Source organism: Mustela nigripes, chromosome 14 (genome assembly GCF_022355385.1).
Source record: "Mustela nigripes isolate SB6536 chromosome 14, MUSNIG.SB6536, whole genome shotgun sequence".
NCBI classification, from domain to species: domain Eukaryota; kingdom Metazoa; phylum Chordata; class Mammalia; order Carnivora; family Mustelidae; genus Mustela; species Mustela nigripes.
In genome coordinates, this window is record NC_081570.1 from 95,538,883 (window position 1) to 95,563,602 (window position 24,720).

Sequence of the window (24,720 nt, forward strand, 5' to 3'; positions counted from 1 at the left end):
GCGAAGGGGAAGGGACAGGGAAAGGGAACTTAACACTGAGAGAATACGGAGCCCACATTTTAGCTGAGGTTTTCAAATTTCTTGCAACCCTCCTTTTAAAAAAATTTTTCCCTCCCCTCATTACCCTCCTATCAGAGCTAAGAACAAGGATGAATTTGAACAGGATCTCTTTTCTCCTCCTGTTATTTTCCTATCCCATTCCTGCTGGGGTTCGAGCTACTGAGCCAGCACTCCAAGTAGGAGAGGAGAAGGAAAGGCAAGGAAATGCAAGGTGTTTGGGAAGTTTGGAGGCTAGAGATGTTCCTTCCCCTGTCTTACCTGAAAAGACAGTCAAGATGAGCAGAATGAAGAACCCCATGACTGGAAGGAAGTGAACAGCCTTCAACTAGAATGATAAACCATTCCCAGGGGTCTCAGGAATCCTGGATCTGATTAAGGGAAATTGAGATCTTTGAGCTTCAAGTGGTTTTATCCTGCTTGAAGAGACCAGGCCAAAGGAAACAACCAGTCAATCCAAGCAGTGCTGCAATGTATAGCTATCCAAGTTGTGCACTGCACAAGCATACCTCATCAGAGGGAAGCCTTTTGTGGAAATAAACTTATTTATATAATAATATAGGCAACAGAAAAAATTGTGGGCCTGGCACTCCCAAAATAGCAGTGGAGATTCCCCTTCTGGATAAATGCACCCTGGTGCAACAAAGCCTTGTACCCATTTGGAAGAGCACAAGCACACTCATCAGTATTTACACACATCCAGGTGTGCAACTGTGCCTGTCCTGCCAATGGATCAGGTGAGAATGCTAACTTCCCTGACTCCCAGGTGAACACTGAAGCCTCCCTCGTGGAGTGTGGTTGGGGGTGAAGTGTGAAGCTGTTAGGAACAGATGCATCTGGTATCTGGAGCATGGAGCCATGTACACGTGGGTGTTTGGGTGTCGGCAGCCACAGCTGCTGCGTCCAGACCTCTTGAGAGCTTCCTGGGGCAGAGCTGGGACAAATCAAGGAGATCTGTCTCTGCAGCGAGAGAAGCTTCTCTTGGCTCCTGCTGGGGCTCAAAGCCTGACCACTGATTGTGAAAGTCTGAATTACAGAACCACCCCTCCAGTGAATTTAGGCTGAACACTACTTATCACCTCCCCACCCCAAAGATAGCCCTCCCCATCAAAGGCTGGGCATGGATGTGTGTCCAGGTTGTTCAGCAACGCATGTGGTCCAGCGGCAGGCCTGTTTTCTGTGCCTGTTTTACCTGTGCCTCGTTGACTCCTCGTCAAACCTCTGTGAGTTCAACAAATAAACTGCAAGGTGGGGAAAAGGGGCGGGTGGAGGAGAAGGGAGGAAGAAGGAATCTGCCAATTACAAGGGGCTTAGGAAAAGAACGACAAATTGCAGTATATGGAACATATTTGAATCCTGACCACAGGTCTAGACAGTGGCTAGTTGATGATATTAAGAGATTATTGTTAAGTTCTTTTCAGATGTGATAATGACATCATCAAGAGCCAGTTTCTGAGGAGTGCCAGTCCCCTGGTAGCTCAATCAGCTGAGTATCTGACTCTTGGTCCCAGCTTAGGTCGTGATCTCAGAGTTTTGAGGTCGAGCCCTGCATTGGGCTCCACACTCAATACAGAGTCTGCTTGAGATTCTTTCTCCCTCCCTCTCCCCACCCCCTACTCGCTCTCTCTCAAATAAATAAACAAGTAAAATCTTTTTTAGAAGGCTGGTGGAACTATGAGTTCCTTTAAAAAATAAATAAATAAAATAAATCAATAAAAAATAACCAACCTCGAAGATGGCTCCTGGCACTCATACTATTATTCAGTCCCCTCCTAAACTGAATCAGGGCTGGCCTGTGTGATCAAGAAAATCAATAAAAACTGGGGTGTCTGGGTGGCTCAGTCAGTCAGGCACCTGGTTCTTAATTTTGGCTCGGGTCATGGTCTCAGGGTGCTGGGATTGAGCCCTGTGTCAAGCTCCATGTTCCGTGCAAAGTCTACATGTTCCTCTCCCTCCCCTCTCTTGCTTTCTTTCTCTCAAATAAATAAGTAAACAAAATCTTTTAAAAAAAAAAGAAAAAGAAAGAAAGAAAGAAAGAAAAGAAAAATCAGGGTTGCCTGAGTGGCTCAGTGGGTTAAGACTCTGCCTTCAGCTCAGGTCATGATCTCAGGGTCCTGGAATCGAGCCCCGCATTGGGCTCCCTGCTCAGCGGGGAGCCTGCTTCCCCCTTTCCTTCTGCCTACTTGTGATCTCTGTCAAATAAATAAATAAAATCTTTTAAAAAATTTTTTAGAAAGAAAAATCAATAAAAAACATACAGCAACTGATCATTCATACAGACACTGTGGTTGTATTTTTAAAAATCACTTCTTATCTCTGAGAAAGCCACATCCAGACAGACGCTGGGAAAGGCTTGGAGATAGCACCATGAAACCGAAGAAAGTAGCAACCCAAGGAGAAATGGATTGGGCACCGATATCAGTAAAGTGCCCAACTCATGAAAAGGTAACATTGTGAAGCAAATGAGAGGCCCAGAGTTACAGAAAACGAGTCATGTGCTAGCATTCTGAGTATTCCTTGGTGCTCTTTGTTCTATTGCTGCTTCATCAGGGTAGAATTAAGTTTCACTCCTTAGATGTATAACTTAAGATGATGAGTGGATAATAAGAATAAGCCAAGTGATCATTTAAAAAATACCTTTCATAAATAAAGGCTGAAATGTTTGCAGATGAAATGATTTGATGTCCAAAATGTCAAGATAATCAGGGTGCGGCAGGTGGGGAGGGACACAAGTGGATCAATGTGGGCTGTAAGTTGATGGCTACTGAAGCAGGATAATAGATATCTGAGGGGCCATTATTCTGGCCTCTTCACTTTTGTGTGCCTGAACTTTTCCATCATAAAAAGGGAAAAAAAAAACCAAACCAAACAACACTTAGGTATGACAAGGTTCAGTCCTAGGAACTTGCCTGGGTTCACATGGCTCGTACAACAGGCTGACCTGGTGCTAAGTCTTCCACAATAGTAACGACCCGGCAAAGTACAGAGACGTCAGACTTCACAAGGGGACGGGGCATATACCGTGTAAGCTGAGCAGTCGGGGCAATGCGCAGCTGTCTTCCCATTTGCACCATACCCAGCATGGTCTCTAAGCACAGAATGTCTCTAGAAAATGTACATCTGGTTGTAAAAAACTGAATGTACCCATGGACAATGGCCAGACCATCTATAAAAATAGAGCTCTGTGCAGAATGTCTGGCCCAGGAAACCAGCATCTTATCTACAGTAACTGGCTGGGGCAGCCAGCCTGCCAGAAGTCAGATTTGTAGGAAATCAGACCATAATCTCCAGCAAAAGTCCAGAACACCGAATGGTAACCCCTGTGACAATCAACCCCAAGTAGCTAGTAATAATGGAGAGCTTGCCAAATTTTTGTCCTGCCTCCACCTTGGGACCAACCAGAGAAAGCCAGATATGCTCTCCTAACCCATCCCACAGGCTGCCCCCCTTCCACGAGCCCTCCCGAAGCTTCCCTAGCCACCAGCCTCCAGCCAGGCCCAGCGGAGCCTCCCTGCGACCCCCAGAAAGATGCCCCCACTCCGCTGCCTGCCTTCGAGTCCCTGCCAAAATGCAAGTGGCCTTCACCTGCTCTCTTTCCATCGCAAGCTTGGCAGTAGCCTTTGCTCGTTCTGACTTGGTCTTCATTTACCCACAGTAGACTTGATAAAAAAAAAAAAAAATTAAGTCTATAAACTCAACATCTGCGTTTGTTCCAGTGAATTCATACAGAGGAAGAGGAAGCCAACTTCAGTTTTGTCTGGGTATAATCTTTTCCCCTTCTTCCTGGAGCCCCCAAATCCTGCAGCCACCCTCAGCGGCCCTGTGGAAGGGAGCTAGCCAGGAGATGGGCTCCGGGAGGCTGCAAGAACACTAATCTCTGAGCCTGAAATTCTGGAGTGGAGCTCGGCCACTTCTACCAGAGCTCCTCACCGGGGAGTCTTGGTTCATCTTTCCGGAGTCCACTCCAAAAGGCGTTCTTGCGTTAAGGCTTTCTTCTGGGCTGGTGGAACCTCTTAGCTCAGGATGTTCTCATTTGACCAAAACAAAATTAAAAAAATAAATAAATAAATGCAACTCCCTGCAAACCCCCCGTGGGTTTGCTAAGCAGTGGCTTTCAGAAAGAGAGAGAGAGAGACGGGGGAGGATGAGGACAAAAAGAGAAGAGAGGGGAAAACAGGTTTTTTTCTGAGACTCAGAGACTACGGCTCATCTTATGACACCGAATGACACAGGACAGACCGCTGTTTCATTTTGAGGGAAGTGGTCCCTTTTTTGGTGGTTTCCCTAAAGAGCAGGTGCTAAGTATTGCTATAGCAACCAGCAGAGATTGCTTGTAAACTATGAAGTGCTTCTGTTTGGGACGAAAAAAAACGAAATAGCACTTCCCTCAAGGATCCAACTGGGCAAAGATGCCTTCTGGGCTGAAGCACACACCAGGGTCACCAGAAGCCTCACGGTAAACCCAGGGCATCATCCGAAAGGGGCATTTTAACTAAGCACAACCATGAATTCGGGGTTTGGGGGAGAAGCCTTAACTCAAACAACAGGATGCCATTAAGAAAAAAATTGTGGTTTGGGGTCCGCGCTTGGATTTTTAGAGAACAAAGATCCCCAAATGTTGAAGGGGAGACTGACGAGATGAAGGTGGCCTGCCATACCTCCAGGGACAATGGAGACTGGTCCTGGTCGTTCACCTTTAAGATACGATTGTGAGCAGTGCAGGAAAGTGGGCAGGTCAGCAAGCAACTCAGCTTGGCATTAGTAGGAAAGTAGACGTAAGTCTTCAGACTTCTCAGATAGTGACGGGGCGGGGGGTGGGGGGAGCAGTGAGGAACTTCACTGAAATGAAATGTAATGTTAACTAGATAAATATGACTAATGGGATATGGCCTAAGCTTGCCGTCAGGATAAACTTTCAGAAGTGGCTAAGAATTACTTTTAAAAAAATCTGAAGTACATTTACCCTCTTTGAAGTGGTTTAATTGAAATCCCCATCTTGTTGCTCTCATTAGGCTCAAACATTCATTGTTTGGGGAGAGTCCACAGTTGCAAATTTGGATGTAAATTATGTACACTATGAAGTGCTTCTGATGTCCCCTTGAATCTATGGAGCCACATTTGGTGCTGAAAGTATGTGACTGGGACTCTGTCCCTGCCTGGTGTCTGGATTAATGAGACATCCGTGACAGTACCTAGGGGCAACCTCCCCAAAGATCCAGGAGTCCTTGAGCACACAAGGACTGCATCTGGTAATTGTCCATTAGGTGAACTCGAGAGTTTGGCCTTTGGAGAAGTGACAAGTCCTTCCTCGTGCCTGAGAATAGGTGGTGAGGAGTTTGGGTTCTCCTGAAATGTAAGGCTGAGTTTAAATCTCGGCTTTACACATTACTTGTTAACTGTGTGACTATAGACAAGTTACTTAACCTCTCTGTGCCTCCATTTTCCTTCTGCAAAATGGATAGGACAATAATGGTGGCACCGACCTCAGAGATAGTCAGGATCAGAAGAGCTCATGTCTGGAAAGTGCTTAGCACATAGACAGCACTCCACAAATAGTAGATATCCCGTGTCTCTTTTCTGCCTCTTTTGATCCTTCTCTTAACAATAGACAAACGGACTCATGAAGTTGGCAAATGCTCCTATGAGCCCAGGAAGAAGGAGCAGGGTGTTCTAGGGCAAGGGGTGAGAGGCCAAGAGTTCAAACAGGTGAACATGGCATGGTTCCCAGTGGCAAGCAGCTTGAGTGCCAAGAGTAGCCAGCTGGGTCTGCGAACCCCAAATGACCTTGACCCTCAGCAAAGAGTTACAGGACAGTTAGCGGTCATCTTTTATTCACTCAAACACAATTACAGGTGAACTCAGCAGTTTCAGTGCCCCTTTGTGACATTCTGTCCCTGCCATCTCCCCAGCCTCTGCTGTTGTGGTTTCTCTGCCTGGTGCCATGAAGAGTGGAACTGAGTCACCACCACACCCATGTCCAGTGGGACCGGGAACTTTCATCACTAAGTCCACACGGCATCCTTCAGATTCCATGACTTCTCCTGTTTGGGGAGGAGCAACCACAGGTAGTAGTAACCATAGAACATTCTCCTCAAGTCAGGCATCCAGAACATTGAATTAGAGAAGAAAGACAGGAAAAACAATTGGATTATAGGAAGGGATGTTAGGGGAGGTACAACTGGAGGCAGTCAGTCAAACGCTTCCCACCTCAGTAGAAGGAATTAAGGACATGAAAGGCCGTGGCTCAGGTGGATAGGTCCTCAAGTGTTTACTGATGCTGAATCCGAAGATCAATGGAGAGAAGAGTCATCTTTGCCGGATAACTACTCAGAAGTCTGATCAGTGCTTGGGTCCAAGGAATCCGAGGACTGGCAGATCATACAGGTTTTGAGGATCAAAAGATAGGTCTCCTTGAACTTCTTTATTTTATAAGCATAGACAATAGGGTTCATCATGGAGTTAGCATGGGAGAGCAGAATGCCCAAGTACAGAAAGATTTGCGGCACCTCACCATGAAAGTAGGTGATACAGTTGATAATGGACAAAGGCAGCCAGGACAAAGCAAATAGGAAGAGAACCAGAAACAAAGACTTGGCCGTCTTGAACTCCCGTCCATAAAATGCACCTGTCTCTTTGGAGCTCGAAAAGTTCTGATTGAGTTTATTTCGGATGACATAGAATATGTCCAGGTAGATGGCACACATGACAATCAGGGGGATTAAAATCCAAGTGAAGAAGCTGAAGTAGACCATGTAGTCCATCCTCATGACAGAACGGAACTGGCAGGAAAGGAAGGTGACATTTCGGTCATACTCTGAGGTCAGTTTCATGTTCCAGCCAAACATGGGTGTCAGTCCCACCAGGAAAGACAACAGCCAACAAAGGCCCAGGGCCAACCATATTCTTCTTTGGGTGGTGACCCTCCTGTATCTGTTTGAATGGAAGAGAATGGGTGAGCTCTCAGTAGGAATTGCTTACGAAGGGAGCGGGGTGATCAGAGTGGAGAAAGCTGGTGTTCCAGCTTTCTTCTCTGGGGGACTTTTTAAAGGAAATATGATGTCAAATGGCTTAGACATATGTTGCCACACTCACGGCACCCTTCCAGCCTGAGAATTCTTCAGTTTGTGGAAGGTAAGAGTTTTCCAAGTCTCTTGGGATCACCTACCCAAGATGCTCTCAGAGCATGTTTCCAGCCATGCGCTGTCTTGTTTCTGTTGGGCTGCTGGGCTGCAGGCCATGAGTTCAACTCTTGCCTTTCCCGTGCTGCCCTCCACCTGTGCCCACCCCTGCTTCTCTATTTGCTCCGGCACCCCACTTATTGCTCGATATATGGGGGTCTGTGGAGGTGTGGAGTTGAGGCTGAAGTGTTTCCAGGACCTCAAATGACTCCTCCAAAGAGAGGCACCATTCCTCCTCCTGCCAACCTTCCCGGCAACATACCTCACAGACTACAAGAAGGAAGCTGATTTTGTTACGTACTGACAGTGTACTCGGACTTTATCTCACTCACATTTCACAACAAACCGAAGCTAGTTTTACGACAATCCCCATGTCCTTGCTGGCGACTGGCTGAGGATAACCGTAGTGACAGCTACCCTAGAGTGAGCAGAGACTGGGCGCAGCCATTTTTCTAAAAGCCTTATACGTGTGAACTGTGGGATTTTATGAGGAAGGGGCAATTATTGTCCCTACTTTATAGGTGAAAAAAAGAAACAGCCAGGTGACCCTGACACGCTTAAAGCGGCAGAGGTAAAATGGAAATGAGGTTAAGTCTGAGTTTAGAGTATCCTAACTGCTGTGGAAAGACGAGGAACCAAATCCACAAAAGTCACTTGCCCCAGCTCAGACCTCAAGATCTGGGCTTTGAGCCCGGGCTTTTTAGTATCAAAAGCTTGTCTGTAGCTTCCTCTCCACATCTCTTCCCCAAGACGAGAGAGGCGGCTTATAAGCCAACTGCCGCTCAGGACACCTGGGGACTGAGATGTCTCCATTTGGCGGTCTGTTCTGTTCACATCATCCTAGGAACGGTTGCTACTACTTTCGGCAATGGAGAACTTTTCTTGGTCCCCTCCTCAACTTGGAAGAGGAAGCAAAGTTAAAATAACTTTAAAATAACCTACATCTGCAAAGAGCAGAACCATCTTTAAATCTCCTGTTCTTCTCTGTTTGCTCCTTATTTTAGCTAGTAAGTTTCTTTCATTTCTAAAACTCAAGAATATTTTACTAATTAAAGATGCATCAAGCAAGAGACGCTAAGAAAAAAAAAATAAAGATGCATCATGCTTTCCTCATCTTTAGCTATTCTCCAGTCCCAGCTCACACACCAAATGGTGCAAAGAAGCTTAGTGCCCTCTTTCAAGCTCAGAGGCCAGACTGGATTTGCTTTCACTGAAGCAGCCCCGTGTCCCAGCCCTTCACCGCCCCACACTGCCCCCCTCCTACCTGACTGTGAGCTTGACCCGCAGGTATCGATCCACAGCAATGGCTAGCAGGGACATGATGGAAGCGTGCGTGAAGATCAGCAGCAGGCAGGTCATGAAAAGGCAGTTATAAAAGTGGATGGTGATGCCCAGGCTGATGACAATGGCCAAAGGCATGACCAGCACCCCAACAGCGATGTCAGCCAGGGCCAGGGAGACAATGAAATAGAAGGTGGTGGTCTGCAGGCTGGGGTTCAGCTTGACCACCCAGATGACCAGCACGTTGCCCACAATGGCACAGAGCCCGATGAGAATCTCCACGGTTATGTAGGTGACGTTGGCCATCAACAGGGCAGTGCTGTTGACAGCCATCTTGCCCTCCCCAAGGCGACTCCCAAGCAACAGGCGTGTGGACGGGATCCGTGTGGCCCGGTGAGCCTAGCTCTCGCCGGACATCTTGCTAGAGGTCCAGGGGCAGCTGCGACAGTCTGAACATCACGACTCACTCATTCCTTCTCTTCTCTGGTGGAACGCTCCCTGGGAGACCCCTGCTTTTCTTAGAGAGAGCCCATCCAGGGGCAATCACTTTCTGCCCCTTTGTGGGCCACACATCCCTGGGCTATCGGAAGCGTGGAGGACAGTTCGATGTGAGTTGAATCTGAAAGTGCCGCTTCTCTTAGTTCCCCAGACAGACACGCTCGAGGCCTCTGCCTCCTGCCCCCAGAGGGCCACTAGAGCTCCATCAAGATAAGCAACACTCTTCAGGGCTGTTTCAGGAAGTGAGATGGGCCAAGAGGAAGCACAGACCAGGAACGCTCAGCAAGAAGATGGAAAGAGCAGACCAGGGGGTGTGAGCGGCGTGGAGAAGGCTCAGAATTCATTCACTCGGGGACCAGATGGGAGTGTAGCTCTGCAGGGCAGGGCAGAAGAAGCACAGGCTCGAAAATTCTGGCTTTCTGCTAGTATCGCAGAAAGATCCTGTGACAAGGAGGCAAACAGAAGCCACAGCAAGAAATAGATTTTGGTGGCAGTCTTAGCCAGAATTTATGGTTTCTTTGCCCATGCTACAGATTGAATGATTGTGTCCCACCCCCTCACACGCACACTCCAAATTTACAGATTGAGATCTGAGCCTCAAAGTGATGGTATTAGGAGATGGGGTCTTTGGAAGATGCCTGGGTCATGAGGATGGAGCCCTCATGCATGAGATTTGTGTCTCAGAAGAGACACCCCACAGAGCTCCTTCACCCCTTCAGCCATTCATGAACCAAGAAACTGGCTCTCGCCAGGCACCAGATCTACCAGTACGTTGATCGTGGGCTTTCCAGCCTCCAGAACTGAAAATTTCTGTGGCTTGTAAGCCACCCAGTCTTTGGTATTCATTTACAGCAGCCTGGACAGAATAAAACAGTGCAAAGCAGCAAGCCCTGGGAACTGGGCAGCATGGATTGACTCTTGGTCAGGCGCAGCTGGGACCCAGCTTTTGCATCAAAGATCCTTTGACAAAGGAACAAGCTAAGATCTCCTGCTTAGAAGGACAGAAAATTCAGCACCTCCCGGAAGCATATCTGCTGACTCTATGTTTCCCTTGGCGGAGGCGGGGGGGGGGGGGGGCACACCCACCAACATCTCACATGCCCTCACCCCAGCAACCATCCGGTGACAAACCTTTTTGAGGAACTACAGGACGAAAGGATGACCGGTCAGGCAGAAAGGAGAGAAAGGGCCACAGGCTCACATTCCCACATGGCATACCCCCCCCACCCCGACCCACCCCCCCAACCACCACCACACCACCTGCTGGAAAAGAGGAAGAAACCTGCTTTCCTGGAAGTCGCTCACCTGGGCTGCAACTTCTGGAAACCAGACACTTACAAGCATTTGGGACTTAAGGTCCACGAAGTTCATGGGTGTCTCAGTCCTGCCCAAAAGGGTGATTTAGAGGAAGGGGTAGGTGGACCTGAACCAGCACTGTGGATTGAAGGGTTTATAACATTTGCCTTAAATACCAATCTATGTAGCACCCAAATGAAAATTCAACACACCCTCTCCAGGGCCTTGGGGAGATGCCTCGGGCTGCGGCTTCCGCATCGTCCTCTGCTTCCCCACCTCATCGCCGTTGGGGATGAGTCCTTGTCCATCCCTGAATCCTGAATCCCTGGTTCATGCCTTCTAGACTCGCCGCTTCCCTCTGGGTGAATCTCCCCCCACCCCCAGCCCCAGACGGGAAAGCGCAGCAAACGCATCTCTGTCGCTCTGGCATTCTCCAGCGCTCACTATGCCCGCATCCCTGCGCCCTGGGAGCTTGGGAAGTTTTGCCAGCCCTCAGCGTGACTTCTCATCAAAGTTTCTACTGCAACTGCTTTCTTTATCTCTGCTCCGGAGAAGGAAGTCACAGAGAGCCATTTCGAGGAGGATGCGTGCTACCGAAAGAAGTCGCCGGAAAGCAATCGCTGAATCTTGATAACGCGCTTAAGAAAAATAAAAAAAAAAATGCACCCTCCCCTTCAGCCCCTTGCCACCGGGTAATACCAAACAGCCCTATGTGAGAGAGAGACTGTCTGCTGTAGAGTCGTGTTGCCCGGTAGGGGTGAAAGGACAGGGGAAGGAGTGAATTCCTGGGGGGCTTGGGCCGCTCCAGGTCAGCCTCATAGCTTTGCTCCACGTTTGAGAGCTGGTCAAAGGACGGACAGTTCCTGCACTTAGAGAGAGAGAGATGGGGGCCTCTGTGGGGTTATGGGCCAGAAACGGGGCGCAGGGTAAGACGGCAGAAGCCAGGAAAGAAACTGAGCCACGGATCCAGCCACAGGAAGGGGACCCAGGCATTGGGGAAGGATTGGACAGCTGGCGCTGGAAACCTGACCGCTGTGCTTGCAGATTCTTACCCCTTTCACCCTCCTTTAGGAGGTAGGTGAGTTCTTTCGGAAACAGCCCATCTCAGCTGGGTTAGAGACACCAAGGAGAGGGCTTTGTGACCCAGCACCAGTGATAAGAACAGTGTGATTGGTGCAGGATAGCCTGTGAGAGAATAACCCAGGGGGGAAAGGAGAGGCAGGGGGCATGCTTAGGGCATCTGACCTAGCCACCTCTTCCCACCTGGGAATTCTCTGGAAATTTCCTCTCCATGAGCACGGCAGGCCTGAGCCCATCCCTGCTCAGGGAGGTGACTGGAGGGATAAGAAGACAGGTTTCCACGGTTACTTAGCATTTTGGCCTAAGATTGGCCCTGAGGCAACATTTCCTTCCAGATGGAGCTCCAGAAGGCAGCCTGGAAAAGAAGACAGAGAGGCCAGGGCAGATGGCCATCTTGCTTACCCCCACCCCCACCCCCAACCACACACAGACATGCCACAGCTGCTCTTGGGTAACTTCCCTTATCTTTCAGGGAGAGACCACCTCAGCCCCCAGAGCCACACCCAGATGCAAGTCCCCTCAGCCTCCGTGTAGCCCTCAGATCAAGTCCAACCTCCCTGGAATGGCAGAGTCTCATATCCCACCCTTCACGATGGGGGGGGGTCTCCCAGCTTCTGCAGCTCCTGGTGCCTGGAGCCCCCTCCCCCCGAAACCGCAAGCACCACTGAGCTTTCACTTCCTTTCCCCTGTGCACCCAGCTCAGAAAGCCCTTCTCCTCACGTCCATCTAGAACACAAGCACTTTCCCTTCAAGAGTATTCTCAGATGGGACCCCAAAGAGAACTTCCCAGACATCCCCTCCCCATGTTGTGTTTATAAGCCCCTCTCCCCTGTGATCTTGCAAGCTCCTGAAGCGTAGTGACCTCCATTTTTCATTTCTAGCCCCACCACGGAGCCTGGCAGATGGCAGGTGCTCAAGTATATTTTTGCTGAATGAATGAATATGAACACACCTCAGTGAACCAGAGGGCATCAGCTTGGCACTGGTTACAGAAGACCATTAAATCAGCTGGGACCTGTTGAGTATGTTCCTTTATACCATCTAGAGTGCTGAACATTTTGCTTTCATGGTCTTATCCAACACTCCAATGAAATAGACACTATAATCACTGCGGAGGCAACTAAGGCTCAGAAAGGTGACGTAACTGGCCCCGGGTGACGCAGCCAGGAAGTGGCAGAGCCAGCGTTCAAACTCAGGCTCAGGGCTTCAGTAAATGAATGGGCAAGTGAACAACTGTGGGAAGCTTTCACAAGCGCAAGGCAACCCCAGACTTGTTGATGCCATATTATCCATCGGACGTCCTAAACTCACGCCTGGGAAAGGAAGAGGGGACCAAGACTGTGGGAAGAGAGCACAGAGTCCTTGTAGGTCTGGCACCTGCTCTGAGTTCCAAAAAGGGGGAGGATACAACGGGCCACTTGGTGGGGCTCCAAGGGGAGCTCTGGGACAGAAAGAAAATCTTTCACTGGGCCGGAGTGCCAAAAATATATTTTTTTAATAATAAAATAAATTACAAGGGAGACGTGGCTCAGGGAATTTCCCCACCTGAAAGAAGTGGGTGTCTGTGTGTGTGTCAGTTTCACTGAAAGAACCTGGACTCCGTGGAAGAGGCAAGAACCAGGGAAGATCCGTCAAGCTAAACCACAGGAAAAGCATCTGGAGTCCTGGGGGAAAGGCCTCGCCCACCCCAAACCATGGCCTGACACACCTGGACACAGCTCAGCCACCTAGACACAGCTCAGCCACAGGGAGGCAACCTTGCCCTGGTTCTGCTTAATTTCGTGACAGGCTGGCCAGAGAGCTGTTGAGCTCCTTTGCAGCTTCCCAGACAAGCCTGGAGAGCCCAGCAAGCACCCAGGAACCCCGGGGAGGGGGGAGACCTGTAGAGACTGAGAACTGGCCCAGGCTGCTGCTGAGACAGGATGTCTGTCAGGTGGGAGGCAGTGGCTTCTGCTTGGGGCTGGCTCACACTGCCTCCACGGCTGTCGGCAGAGTTGCCCAAAACCAGTTTGCTCGCTTCCTCTTGGCCCCATCACCACTTCCCCAAAGGCTTATATTTTTACAGAGCTTCATGCTTGCTAGGCAGCAGTGGAGGCTTAGAAAGAGCGAGATGGCCAAGAAAGCGGCCTCTCCTGGTTCCCCTCCTTATCCTGCTCTCAGCCCAGCAGCAGGAGGCTGGGCTCTCCAGAAGCCATCCTCCAGGGGCTGATCTGGAGCCGCTGTCCCCAGGGGGCTTCATACTAGGGAAGTGATCCACATGGGTTTGACCAAGAAGGAACCAGGGATTCCTGAGGCCTTATAGCCTGATTTCAGGAGGCTCACTCAGAGCCAGTGCAAGGGGGAGGGAGAGTTCAAGGTTCCTGCACCGGGAGCAACAGGAAATCCTGCTCAGCAAAGGGGAACTCCCTGATTAAACGCGCCACCCACCAGACCCCCACTGACACCGCACGTGTCAGAGGCCTCCAGGCCCTAACAGAGAGTCCAGAGAAGAGTTCAGCTAACTCTAAATTTTGTCCAGGTTGTAGGCACCCAGCAAGCAAGAGTCTCAGCGGCTAGAGGCTTCCCAGCACCAGCTTCAAGTGTCTGACAGGCTTACTGGGGAGCCCCGGCTGGGGCGCTATGCTCAGCAATGACCACCAGGTGGCAACACATTCCCACAGCCTCTCAGGATGAGCGCCAAGCTGAGAAGCAGCTCAGAGAAAAACCAGAAGGGAGCACTTGGTGGCACCCCCTTCCAGCACCGTTTAGCCAGAGACCTCAGATGGTTCAGAACATGAAGGAATTGAGAACCGAGGGCAAGGGAAACAACAACAGATTGCCCCCTGCCCAAGTTCAAGCCGATCCCGTGGTGAATTTCTGGGCAGTACTAAATTCACTCCTCTTGCCTCAAGAAGGTTGAGAAGCTGCTTCTACTTTGAGATTGTGAGTATTCCAGTAAAGCCAGTATCTACGCTTTTCTTTAGTGTGTGCGAAGCTACTCACACGCTCGCTCCACTTCACTCAATGAACAAAACAAAACAAAACACCTGTGGGGCCACGTTACTCATCTGGGCTCACAGCAGAAGACACTGAGCCCCAGAGGTCGGGGAGGGGGGGTCTGATCAAAGCCAGAGGCGATGCAGGGACGGGAGCCCGCCCGCCGCCGCTGGCCTCCTCACCTCAGGGCAGGTCGGAGAAGACCAGAAGAGGGCCTTCCAGGTGAGGTGGACCCACACGGATGCTTAGCTGCTCCCTGTCCCTGGTCCCTCCCTTAGCACCTGCCAGTCTCCGCCCAGTCCTCTCCTTTCTGTGGCCAGTCTTGCTGGTCCCGCCTCCTGCCTTTCAGAGCCTGCAACTTCTCAAAGCACCTTGAATGTCTTCAACTTAATGGCAGGCTTCTGATCACCCGCACCCGTCAGGTGTCTTCTCAAATCCCAACGTGGGGCAGGTCTCGGGCGCCAACTGTAGATCCTGGCGTTGACCCACATTGCCTTTATCTATAACTCCAGAAAGTGCAGGAACGAATGAACGGGTAGGACAGGACAACCGCTGATCCTAAATGTCTACAGCGGGGCCATATCCTGCCCCCCAACCCATTTTTCTTTTAAACCTTGTACCTAACCTATGCGATGACACTCCGTAATGAACTGGGAACAAAGCAGGAGATACGTAACCTCCCTCTTCTGCTCCGTGGGCGGTCTTCCCTCCTACTCCACAAGGCCTTTCGTATCTATGATCGTGACAGTGTGAGAGAACACCAACACCTTGTAGGTAAGGACTGTTAGATCCATCCGTTCCACAGATGAGGAAACAGGCATGGTGACAAATGAGTGACTTACTCTTGGCAACACCAGCAGTAAATGACAGAGCTGGGGCCCAGACCCAAGTCTACCCTTGGTTCCAAAGCCGTGGCTCTTCCCAGCGCAGTTCCACCTCAGTTATACCAAAACCCAGCTTGTCATTGGAGGCAGACATTCTTCGGTGCTCTACTGGGTAAGTCTTGTGTCACGGGTCAGGCGAGCTGGGGAGAAACGGGAGCAGTGCATTATCTTGTCGATTGTCTGCTCCCCAGCTCAGCTGAGAAGATGGTGGTTTGGGGTTTGGGTGGGCAGCTGGCACCCCTCTGCCTTCTCCGTGTGCTGCTCCTTCCTCCAGTCTGTGATTAGACAGCAGCATCTCCCTAAATGCCTTCCCAGGTAACCTGATCCTCTCTGCTTTTTATTAAGGGTAAATACAGAAAGCTTTCATAGGAAGTATATCCCAGCATTTCATCACGACTGAGGAGAGCGATCTGTTGCCGTGTTCCTTAGAGAAAGTTTCCTGGCGTAAACTTCACCGAGGAGTTTAGGGCTGGCAGAGAGGTTGCTTTTCTTCCTAAACCAGCCTGTTTTGTGTCATCGCTTCGTGCGAGGCTTTGTGTAATTCAGCTTTGCCAAGGCAGCAAAGAGGCTCGGAGCCGGTGTTCTGTCTTCGTGACCACGCTTTTGGGAGACTTTCCCCTGCGTCTTTAGGCTACCTGCCATCCCTCTGCTCCCCGAGTGTGAGCGACTGTCGTGCCATATTCTCCGACTGGGAGGGACCTCCCATCCTTTTTGGAAGTAGGCAGGGTATAATAAATACATACAATTAACGTTAGAAGGAGCCCTGGCGTTTATTTCCAAGGTAGGTCTGTAAGGTGATTCTTCTTTTTTTTTTTTTAAAGATTTTATTTATTTGACAGACAGAGATCACAAGTAGCAGAGAAGCAGGCAGAGAAAGAGGAGGAAGCAGGCTCCCTGAGGAGCAGAGAGCCCGATGCGGGGCTCGATCCCAGAACCCTGGGACCATGACCTGAGCTGAAGGCAGAGGCTTTAACCCACTGAGCCACCCAGGCGCCCCTGTAAGGTGATTCTTTTTGGTGTTGCACAAAGATTCTTGTCTTCAAGAACTTCCTGACTTCAGGGTGAAGTTCTCTTCCTCAACAAGTAGTCCACAATCTTATCTTTTTTAAAGATTTATTTATTTGAGAGAGAGAGCACGAGGGGGTAGGGAAAGGCAGAGTGAGAAGCAGACTCCCTGCTGAGCAGAGAGCCAGATGTGAGGCTAGATCCCAGGACCCAGGGATCATGACCTGAGCTGAAGGCAGACGCTTAACCGACTGAGCCACCCTGGTGCCCCCACAATGGTCTTTTAAATGATCACTCCAGGCAAAAGAAAAAAAAAATGAGGCGACAGAAAATGCCCCCTGGAGATTACTGAGCTCTTTGAGGAGAGCTTTTCGGTCAGCAGCTTGGAGCACCGCTATCCCGCATACTCTAGCGCATCGTAAACACCCTAGGACTGGTGCCGTGTAGGGCGTGATATTATGATTTCCCTCAGGTAGACTTTATTTTGATTTATGTACACACCGCCTACTCCACAAAGGATGGAAGTCACTAGCAGACTGAGTTAATAGCTTCCTCCTCTGTACACCCACATCTGCTGACATGTTCCTCCCTTTGAGGACTTACAACACCGTTCATAGTTATTTATTTACTTGACTACTTCTCCCACGAGCTAGTAAAGTCCCAAAGCAAATTCCGTAAGAAATTATACCTGATTCATCTTTAGATCTCCCTCCCACTGCCCTTGTCCCCGGAGTACCAAGAGCCTAAAATAATACCAGGCACAAAGGGCACCCTCGGTAAATCCTCGCTGAACGCGTGATGCGTTGACCTTGGGGTCTGGCTGCTCCTCCACCCCCAGGAGCGCTGACCACACTCTCAACATCCAGCAAGGAATCGGGAGGCAGCAAGGAGACCACTTGCTCAGGAAAAAATGGGGTTTATTTTGCATCTAACGTCAACCTCGAACCAGTTCAGATGGAAAACAGCATGTGATCGGTTAGGGCCTCGGGAAAGGGGCCTTGGGAGAGACTGACTGATAGCTCCATCACATTTCGTAGTTTGGGACGGCCCATGGCATTCATCTCTGTAATATGTCTAAAGTGTGCCCTTTACACACACATTCAACACTTACTCACACACATACTGTCCATTGCCTTACTCTGCTCATTCCCACTACACAATCAGAACCAGTTTATGCACACCTACTGGTCACCGGTCTCTCTGCAGGACCTCAAACTGCCTCTGCCCCCTGGCTGGTTCGGTCGGACACACGAGGGCACAGGACTCACAAAGTATGGTGACTGGGTCACCGTGCTCCATGGAAGGGGGCGGGGTGGGGGGGGCCGGCGGTTGCAGGACCAGGAATTGGGGAGGGACTGCACATTGGAGGAAACTGGTGCCCAGAGAGGCTAGTTCAAGGTCAGACCTGGAGAAGCAGCCAGGTTTCTTCCCTTGCAGAAATGGTTAGGCATCCATTCGGCTGGGAATTCATTAAAACGTGCTTCCGGGTTCCTGCGTTTCCTTGGGGCTGATTCTCCAAGTGCCCTGTTGGAGGGGCTCCCTCCCTGTTCTATTTTGCTGGCTCTTTGGTCCCCCGGTCTGCATCGCTCTGAACAGCCTGGGACCTCCCCCCACAGTTGGTCTTTCCTTCTTTCATTGCTGCTCCTGACCCCTGGCAGTCTGCCCGTGGATCCTCGCTCATGGGCCAACAGTGGGTTCAGCCACAGCCAGAGGCCTCTCCACGCAGCGGGAGGCCTGCTCCCCGGCACTCTGATCCACGAGCTCCAAGGGAGAATTCACTATCAGGTCCCGCCAGGGGCTTCAAGGCAAACCCATCTCTCTTGTTTTAAATTGTTTCTACATGAAAATGTTGAACAAATTGTTTATTCTCCGTGTCTTCATTGCCCCTCTGGTCGATGACAAAGATACCTGAGGGAAGCCCAGGTGAAGTGACTACAGGCACAACAGGTGTTACAGGGGCTAGTGGGCCCCGGTGCTGGCTCACACCCCTGCACAGTGTGTGTGAGGGCCCTGGGATAGGGAGGGGGCCAGGCTTCACCTCCAGGCTCCCTCCAGCTCCTGGCCCAGTGCTTCACTCAGGACAGGCCTCAGGCCCATAAAGATGTGCCCCAGGGGCCTGTTTTCTCCAGTGCTGCCTCTCAGTCTCTCACCCAAGGGGCTCTTTTCTGGTCCAATCTCCCACAACATGCTCCTGGCTTCAGCAATGGGACGTGTCCAAAGGAGACTTCGGGAGGCGGTAACACCTCTCTTCTTCCTGCTTGCCAGGAAGTGCTTTGTTGACCCCATTCTGAGTGGTTTGTCTACACTGGGAGCAGCACCTGCTTGCCCAGGAAAGCATCCACAGGCCTGCTCAGTGGGCTCACCCACAGAGCCACCCGTGACTCCGCTGGGGCTGGGGAAGGGCAGCCTGCCAGCTCGCTAGCCCCTAAAAGCCTCCTCTTACGCTGGGGAAGCTCTCAAAGCAAGGATTTCCAGAGCTGGGTTATCCAGAGCAATAACCAGAGTGTCTGTGTCTCAGGTGCCATTCATTCTGGAAGCCCCGGCAGATCACAGGGCACTCTCCACCTGCTATGAAGGGCAGCCCCTCCTACGCACGGTGAGAGGTGGCTGGACACACACCCGACTCCTGCAGAAACAGCTGCATGGCAAACATCCGGGGCCACGGGAGGCCCACGATTTCATTTGCTTTACATTTGTTTGTATTTGCTCTCGACCTTAAATGCTGAACATCATTTAGTCTTTCATTAACGCAGCGATCTTTCCTGATTTCGAAGGAACAAACAAACAGAATTTGTTCTTGGTCAAGGTTCAGCCTCTGGGGCCAGGCGGCAGCCACTCCCAGCCTTCGAGATAGCATCTCATTCCGTCCTTGTCCCTCCGCCTTGAGTCCGCTGGCCCTCTCTGGCCCTTCCCAGAGGAAAGCAGGACCTCGTTTCAGGGACCATGACTTGGGCCGGGACAGCAGAACTCTAGGTCACTGCGAGACAATCCAGCCCGTGCTCCTCCCCTCCCCCAGACGCCACCCTGCCCAGTGCCCATGACTAGGGCTTTTTGTGTTATCCTGCACTTGGCACCGTCTCCGTTTCCTGCCCATAATGCTGGCTGTTGTTTCTGAGCAAACGGAACAAATAAATGACCCACGTGAACTCCGTGCCGTCTAGAAACTGGAAACATCTGTAGGGAGGCGAGGGTAGCCACCGGCCCGGGTGGGGCGGCGGGGAGGCAGTGGGAGAGGCATTGTGGGGAAGGTGCGTGACCTTCAGGGAGGAGGGCAGTGCCACATCTGAGCAGGAAAGACAGGCGGCCGGGTCTTGGGGTCAGGCCCAAGGACGGCTGCCAGCCACACAGTTTCTCCTGATTTTCCTTGCGGGAGATCAGCTCCGCTGTGTTGCGACGAAATGGAGAGAGTGTGTGCGTGCCGTTTCACAGATATCATTTTACGTCTGGAATTCTGTCTGTAATTGGATCGTAGAAAGCGATGGGCCCAACTCCCTGTTTCATAAGGGACAGCAAAAGCCCTCAGACGGAATAGATAGAAGGAGTTAGAAGCCAAGTCTAGACTCGTGTCTGGCACAGAGGGGCACCTGGGTGGCTCAGTCCTTGGAGCATCTGACTCTTGGTTTGGGCTCAGGTCATGATCTCAGGGTCGTAGGTTCGAGCCCTGCGTCAGGCTGCGTACGTACTCACTGGGGTGTCTGCTTGAGGTTCTCTCTCCTTCTGCCCCTTCTCTCTCATGCACGCGGATGCGTGTTCTCTCCCTCTCTCTCTCAAATAAGTAAATAAATGTTAAAATACATAAATAAATAAGTAAACTAGCACCTGGCACCACCACCTCTCGCTGTATGTGTGGAGTGTGGTAGGGGGCACACACACGCACCCGACCCTGTCACCTCCCCTCAAGATGTTGAGGAAGGAAGGGGAAAACATAACAAGGGTCCATTGCCTACTGTGTGCAGGAAGCCAGGCTGGGGGTGTCCCGGGCAGGAGCGCAGGCATCACCACGAGCCCTCTCGTGGGCTGTTGTGGACCTGGCGCCACGCTAAGGGCTCTGTCACACACACTCTCCTTCTGTCCTGGCCGCGGCCATGTCACTGGGCTCATCGTTTCCATCACAACTGCTTGGCGCAGGTAAGGAAGTTGACATTGACATTTCGAAAGGGTAAGGAGGGAGGGGGTTGCTGCTCCTGTCTCAGCAGCCCATTCCCTCCCCCCACAACCCTGAGGGGGGTGGGGTGTCACTCTCCATGGGTGACTGACAGAGGCTGAGCATCTAGAATTCTGAATTCGACAGAGAGATGCCCCCCGGGTCCATGTGTCCCCTAAAGAGGGAATCTCCAGAGTGAAGGCCTAGTTCTTGACCCAGACTCTAACCTGGAAAGGGCTTCCCGAGCATCACATGGAGACTGGCCCATGGGACGCAGCCTGGCTCTTCCCACCCGATTTCATGGGGGTTGCAGAATCAGGGGTCACCTCCTGGTAAGGACTGAGCCTGGGTTTCCCCCTGTGTGGGAGAGGAATCATCTGCTTCCCAAACCGTTCCATGGCTGTCCTCAGCCCTGCTTCTTTGATGGAAAAAGGAGTCACCAGCTGAGAGGTGTTTTCAGGTCCTGGCTTCAGGCCAGCCCAAGAGGTGGGGAGAGGACAGGAGCTGTGTATTCCCCAGTGGGAGCGGAGGTGCTGTCCGTCCCAGCAGATGACAAAGGTGCTCGCTTGCACCCAAGGCAATGGGCCCCTTCTTGGGGCCGCTGCTGGGCTCCATAGCTGCCCCTGAGCTGCCTGGCTGGGGGTCTGGGAACTGGAGGAAGCCAGGGGCAGAAGCCCCAGAGCTCTGGGGCCCCTGTGAGAGGATGTGTCTCCCAGACAGCCCCCAGAAGTCCCCATGCCAGCAGCGAAGCTCTCCTCCTCTATGGCTGGGGGTGTTGGGGCTGGGACCATCAGTGTGATTGATCCATGACAGATTCTGAAGACGCTGGGGGTACAGCCAGCCAGACGCGCTCCCCCAGGACTCTGTAAGCCAAGGCCCACTGCAGGGGTGTTCCCCGCAGACGGCAAAGGAGTGCTGTTCTGGTCAGCACAGCACAGCACAGCCCAGGAAGCCCCCCCATGGGATCAGCAGGGTGATGACCAGGCTCAGGGCATTTGTACCCTTCTACGTGGCCCTGGAGAGCTCTGGAACAGCAGGTTTCACATGACCCCTACTGGATGACCACTCTGGGAGCACCCCCCTGCTCCCAGCATTTAAGCCTAAAGCCAAGAGTCCTGTGACAGTCCTGTCGACCCACTGTGGCACCCCGCGCCCCCACCCCCAGCACTATGCACCCCGGCCCCAGGCCATGTCCCTGCCCTGCACAGCCAGCCCTCACCTCCCAAAAACCCTGCACGCATCATTGTCACCAGTGTTCCCGTGGGCCCAGGCAGGAAACTGCTCTCAGGGTCTCTGAGAGAGGAGAGCAAGGGGGAAGGCCAAGAGGAAGTCACAAAGATCAGTTTAAAAATAACCCTCCTCCCGGTCAGCTGTGTGGAGGGGCTTGGGAAGGAGCCAGGTTCCGATGGTGGTGGCTCAGGGCAACCTCCAAAAGGCCCGAAAGCGAATTGGCAGAGGCCCATCCGGGAGCACACTCTGTGTCCTTATCAGCCTTAGCAAGCTCCCTGCCAAAACCGTGTGCTCGCGGAGACGTCCGGCCAGCCAGCATCTGTTTCCTCTCCTCTAGTTAAAAAACCACGTTAGTGAACGTGGGAGAGAGTTTCTGCCCCGGGGAGAAAAACGCAGCCCCCTACAGGACACACAGGGCAGTAGATGGGTCCAAGGCCCTGTGGCCTGTGCTGCGCCCCTCCTCGGCTTCTGCTGGGCCAACCGCTGGGGAGGTCTGCCCAATGGCCTTCTGGGCGCAAGCAGGTGCAACGTCTGGAGTGAAGGGGACCCCCAGCAAAGCCAGAGAGCCATGAAACAACGCCTACTTCACAGCCCTGGCCCTGAGCTTCCGTGCGTGGGACCCCTTCACGTGGCCCGTCTTGGGACACATCCAGGCCTCTTGGCTATTTTTAGGCACCATTTCCACCTCTCTTGTAAACACAGCTGCTTGTTTAGAGCAAGGGGCACAGCTTCTACCAGGAACATTCTCCTGGGTCTGCTGGCTGCTCAGTCCCAGGCTCTTGGGGTCTCATCTCGCTGCACACAAAAGCTCCCACGTGCACCCACACGCTCACGGCACTAGCCTCATGAAACATTTAGTGAGGGGAGGGGCAGCTCAGGAATCCTCTAGAAAATCTCTCCTCATGGCAGAAAGCACCAACACTGAGTAACCTAACCATCCACATCCCCTCTTAGGCTGCCGAGAGAGAGAAAGAGAGAGAGAGAGAGAGGGAAGCTTGGCTCTCCATTCTTCTTCCTTTCCTGAACACGGGGAACCCCCGCTGGCTGAGTGTTTTATATCCTGGAACTGGCCCTACGTTGAGCACTTCTGAACTTCAGCCCACAGCAACACAGGTTGGATCCAGACACCTAGATCCAAAACCCTAGCTCTAGCCTGAAGGCTGTGAGAGTCTGGGCAAGCTATTTGAATTGCTTAGAACCTGTTTCCGTGTCTGTGAAAGAAGACCAAACTAGGTTAATAGAAGCCATTTCAAAAGAGTCATCAAGGGAATTCAGTGAGATGATACAAACATCTGGCCTCTTGCCCAGCAGCAGCATGGGTCATTAGCGGCCTGATGAACTTTCTGCCGCTGTGTCAATTACCCATCTATGTTTGGTTTGTGCTCCCCTCCGTGCTTCCTCTCCAAAAATTCCGTTTCTTACTCAGTCAGGGCTCCTCTTGGCATCTGCTCCGTATTTATTTCCCTCCAAACAATAGCAAGTATTGGATGAGCAGTTGCTGTGCAAGGCACACCTGTCCTTCCTGAGGCAGGTAACATTATCACACTTTATAGTGTGTGGTTAAGTGACTTGCCCAGGATGATACAAGCAGTGAACAGTAGATCCAGGATTCGGACACAGGCTGGCTGGCTCCAAAGCCACTGCTTTGAACCTCTTTGCTACACCCACAGTAGCTCTCAGTGGGCTTACTGGGGACGGTTCCTGAACCTCAGATAGACTTGCATGATCCTTGCCTCCCTAGAATCTGGGTTTCCATCTGCCACACCAAATGAAAACTACCACCAACTCAGCATCTACCTAGTGGATGCCGGACATTTTGCATACATTACCTCTAAACGAAGATTTCTCAACCTCAGTTCTGTTGACATTTTGGACCAGACAATTCTTTGCTGTGGGGACGCTATGTGTGCGCTATAGGATGTTTAGAACATCCTCGGCCTTTCCCACTAAATTCTGGCGGCACCTCTCACCGCCAAGTCATGACGTCATTGGTGTCTCCAGAGACCACCAGATGTTCCCGTGGAACGGTGGGGGGAAAGGGAGCGAAATCCCTCCCGGTTGAGAACTCCCACTCTAAACCAGAACTCTGAAGTTCAGAGAGGTTAAATGATCTATTCAAGGTCACGGGCTGGCAGGCAGCGGAGACACCATCTGAACCAACGTCTGCTTGATACCAAGACCAAGTATTTGTCATGATATCATGCTCTCTCCTGGTTCTAAATAAGGAAGGTATCAACTTGACACCGAAATCTATTTGCCCAGAAGAAACAGTATCAATATACTCTGACTCCTCGCCCCAAAGAATGTTCAAATTCTGAACTTACAGCCTCAGGCAGCTACTTCTCTGAGCAGAATCCAGATCTTAGATTTTTGGAGCTAAATCAACTGAGACCCCGGCCGCTCTGCTAAGCCTAGGAATTCAAGCTCTCCTTCACGACCCCACGTCTCCTGAATGGGCCACCCAGCTTGGCTTGGGATCCAGACTCACAATTCCAAATTCTGCCTGAGTTTCAACTCCTTTTTGTTCCAGATTCTAATTAAAAATCTTTATGGACGTCAAATGCACTGAATTTGCAAATGACACCACTTCCTGAGACACAGAAAGATGTGTCATTGAAGACAGACTGCCACCTTCATCACTACAAGGTTGCACGCAAGAACACGAATCCATGGCCGAGCTGAAACTACCCCAAGCCTAGGTTTCTTCCATCCATTCTCTTCTCTAGCTTTTCCCTCCTCTTAGCTGGACCCCGCTGGGCACAGACACACAGTTACTTACTACTGTCAGTGAGCTGTGTGTTAGGAAACAGGAGCTACTTTCCATATGGCCTCCTTCATGCATAGGCAGGAAAACAACTCAAAGTAAATTCTTCAGGGAGCTAAATAAGTCATCACAAAGGGCCGGTTTAGAGCCGGAGCCTGTTTGCTTTCCTTTATGAGGGAAATGATAGCTAGCAGCGGCTGCTACCCTTGCTAGCATGACTGTTGTAACTGTGCATCAGCGGCTGCCATCTCACTGTCCCCTGGGAGCTCCCCATAGTGTTCCTCCTGACCAGAGCCGTCACCCAAGAATTTTCAGTCTGAGGTCCTA

At 51.4% G+C, this 24,720-nt stretch overlaps 1 protein-coding gene across 2 annotated transcripts; it reads right to left on the reverse strand.

The window, feature by feature from the left end:
• Nucleotides 1-5,859: 5,859 nt before the first annotated feature.
• On the reverse strand, nt 5,860-9,223 carry ADORA3 (adenosine A3 receptor). Of its 2 annotated transcripts, none has more exons than XM_059374285.1 (2): nt 8,500-9,223; nt 5,860-6,987 (listed from the first exon to the last, which is right to left on the reverse strand). In XM_059374285.1, exons 1-2 carry the CDS (start codon nt 8,847-8,849, stop codon nt 6,381-6,383), a joined length of 957 nt encoding a protein of 318 aa, XP_059230268.1. In that variant the 5' UTR covers nt 8,850-9,223; the 3' UTR covers nt 5,860-6,380. The 2 variants fall into 2 exon arrangements, with proteins under 2 accessions (XP_059230268.1, XP_059230269.1); XM_059374286.1 differs by having other exon boundaries at nt 6,738-6,836.
• Between the last annotated feature and the right edge of the window lie 15,497 nt (nt 9,224-24,720).

Coding starts and splice junctions, on each gene's coding strand:
- ADORA3 (XM_059374285.1), bottom strand. CDS start 8,849: ATGGCTGTCAACAGCACTGCCCTGTTGATGGCCAACGTCACCTACATA. Junction 6,988..8,499: donor CGGGTCAAGCTCACAGTCAG/GTAGGAGGGGGG, acceptor CCATTCAAACAG/ATACAGGAGGGTCACCACCC.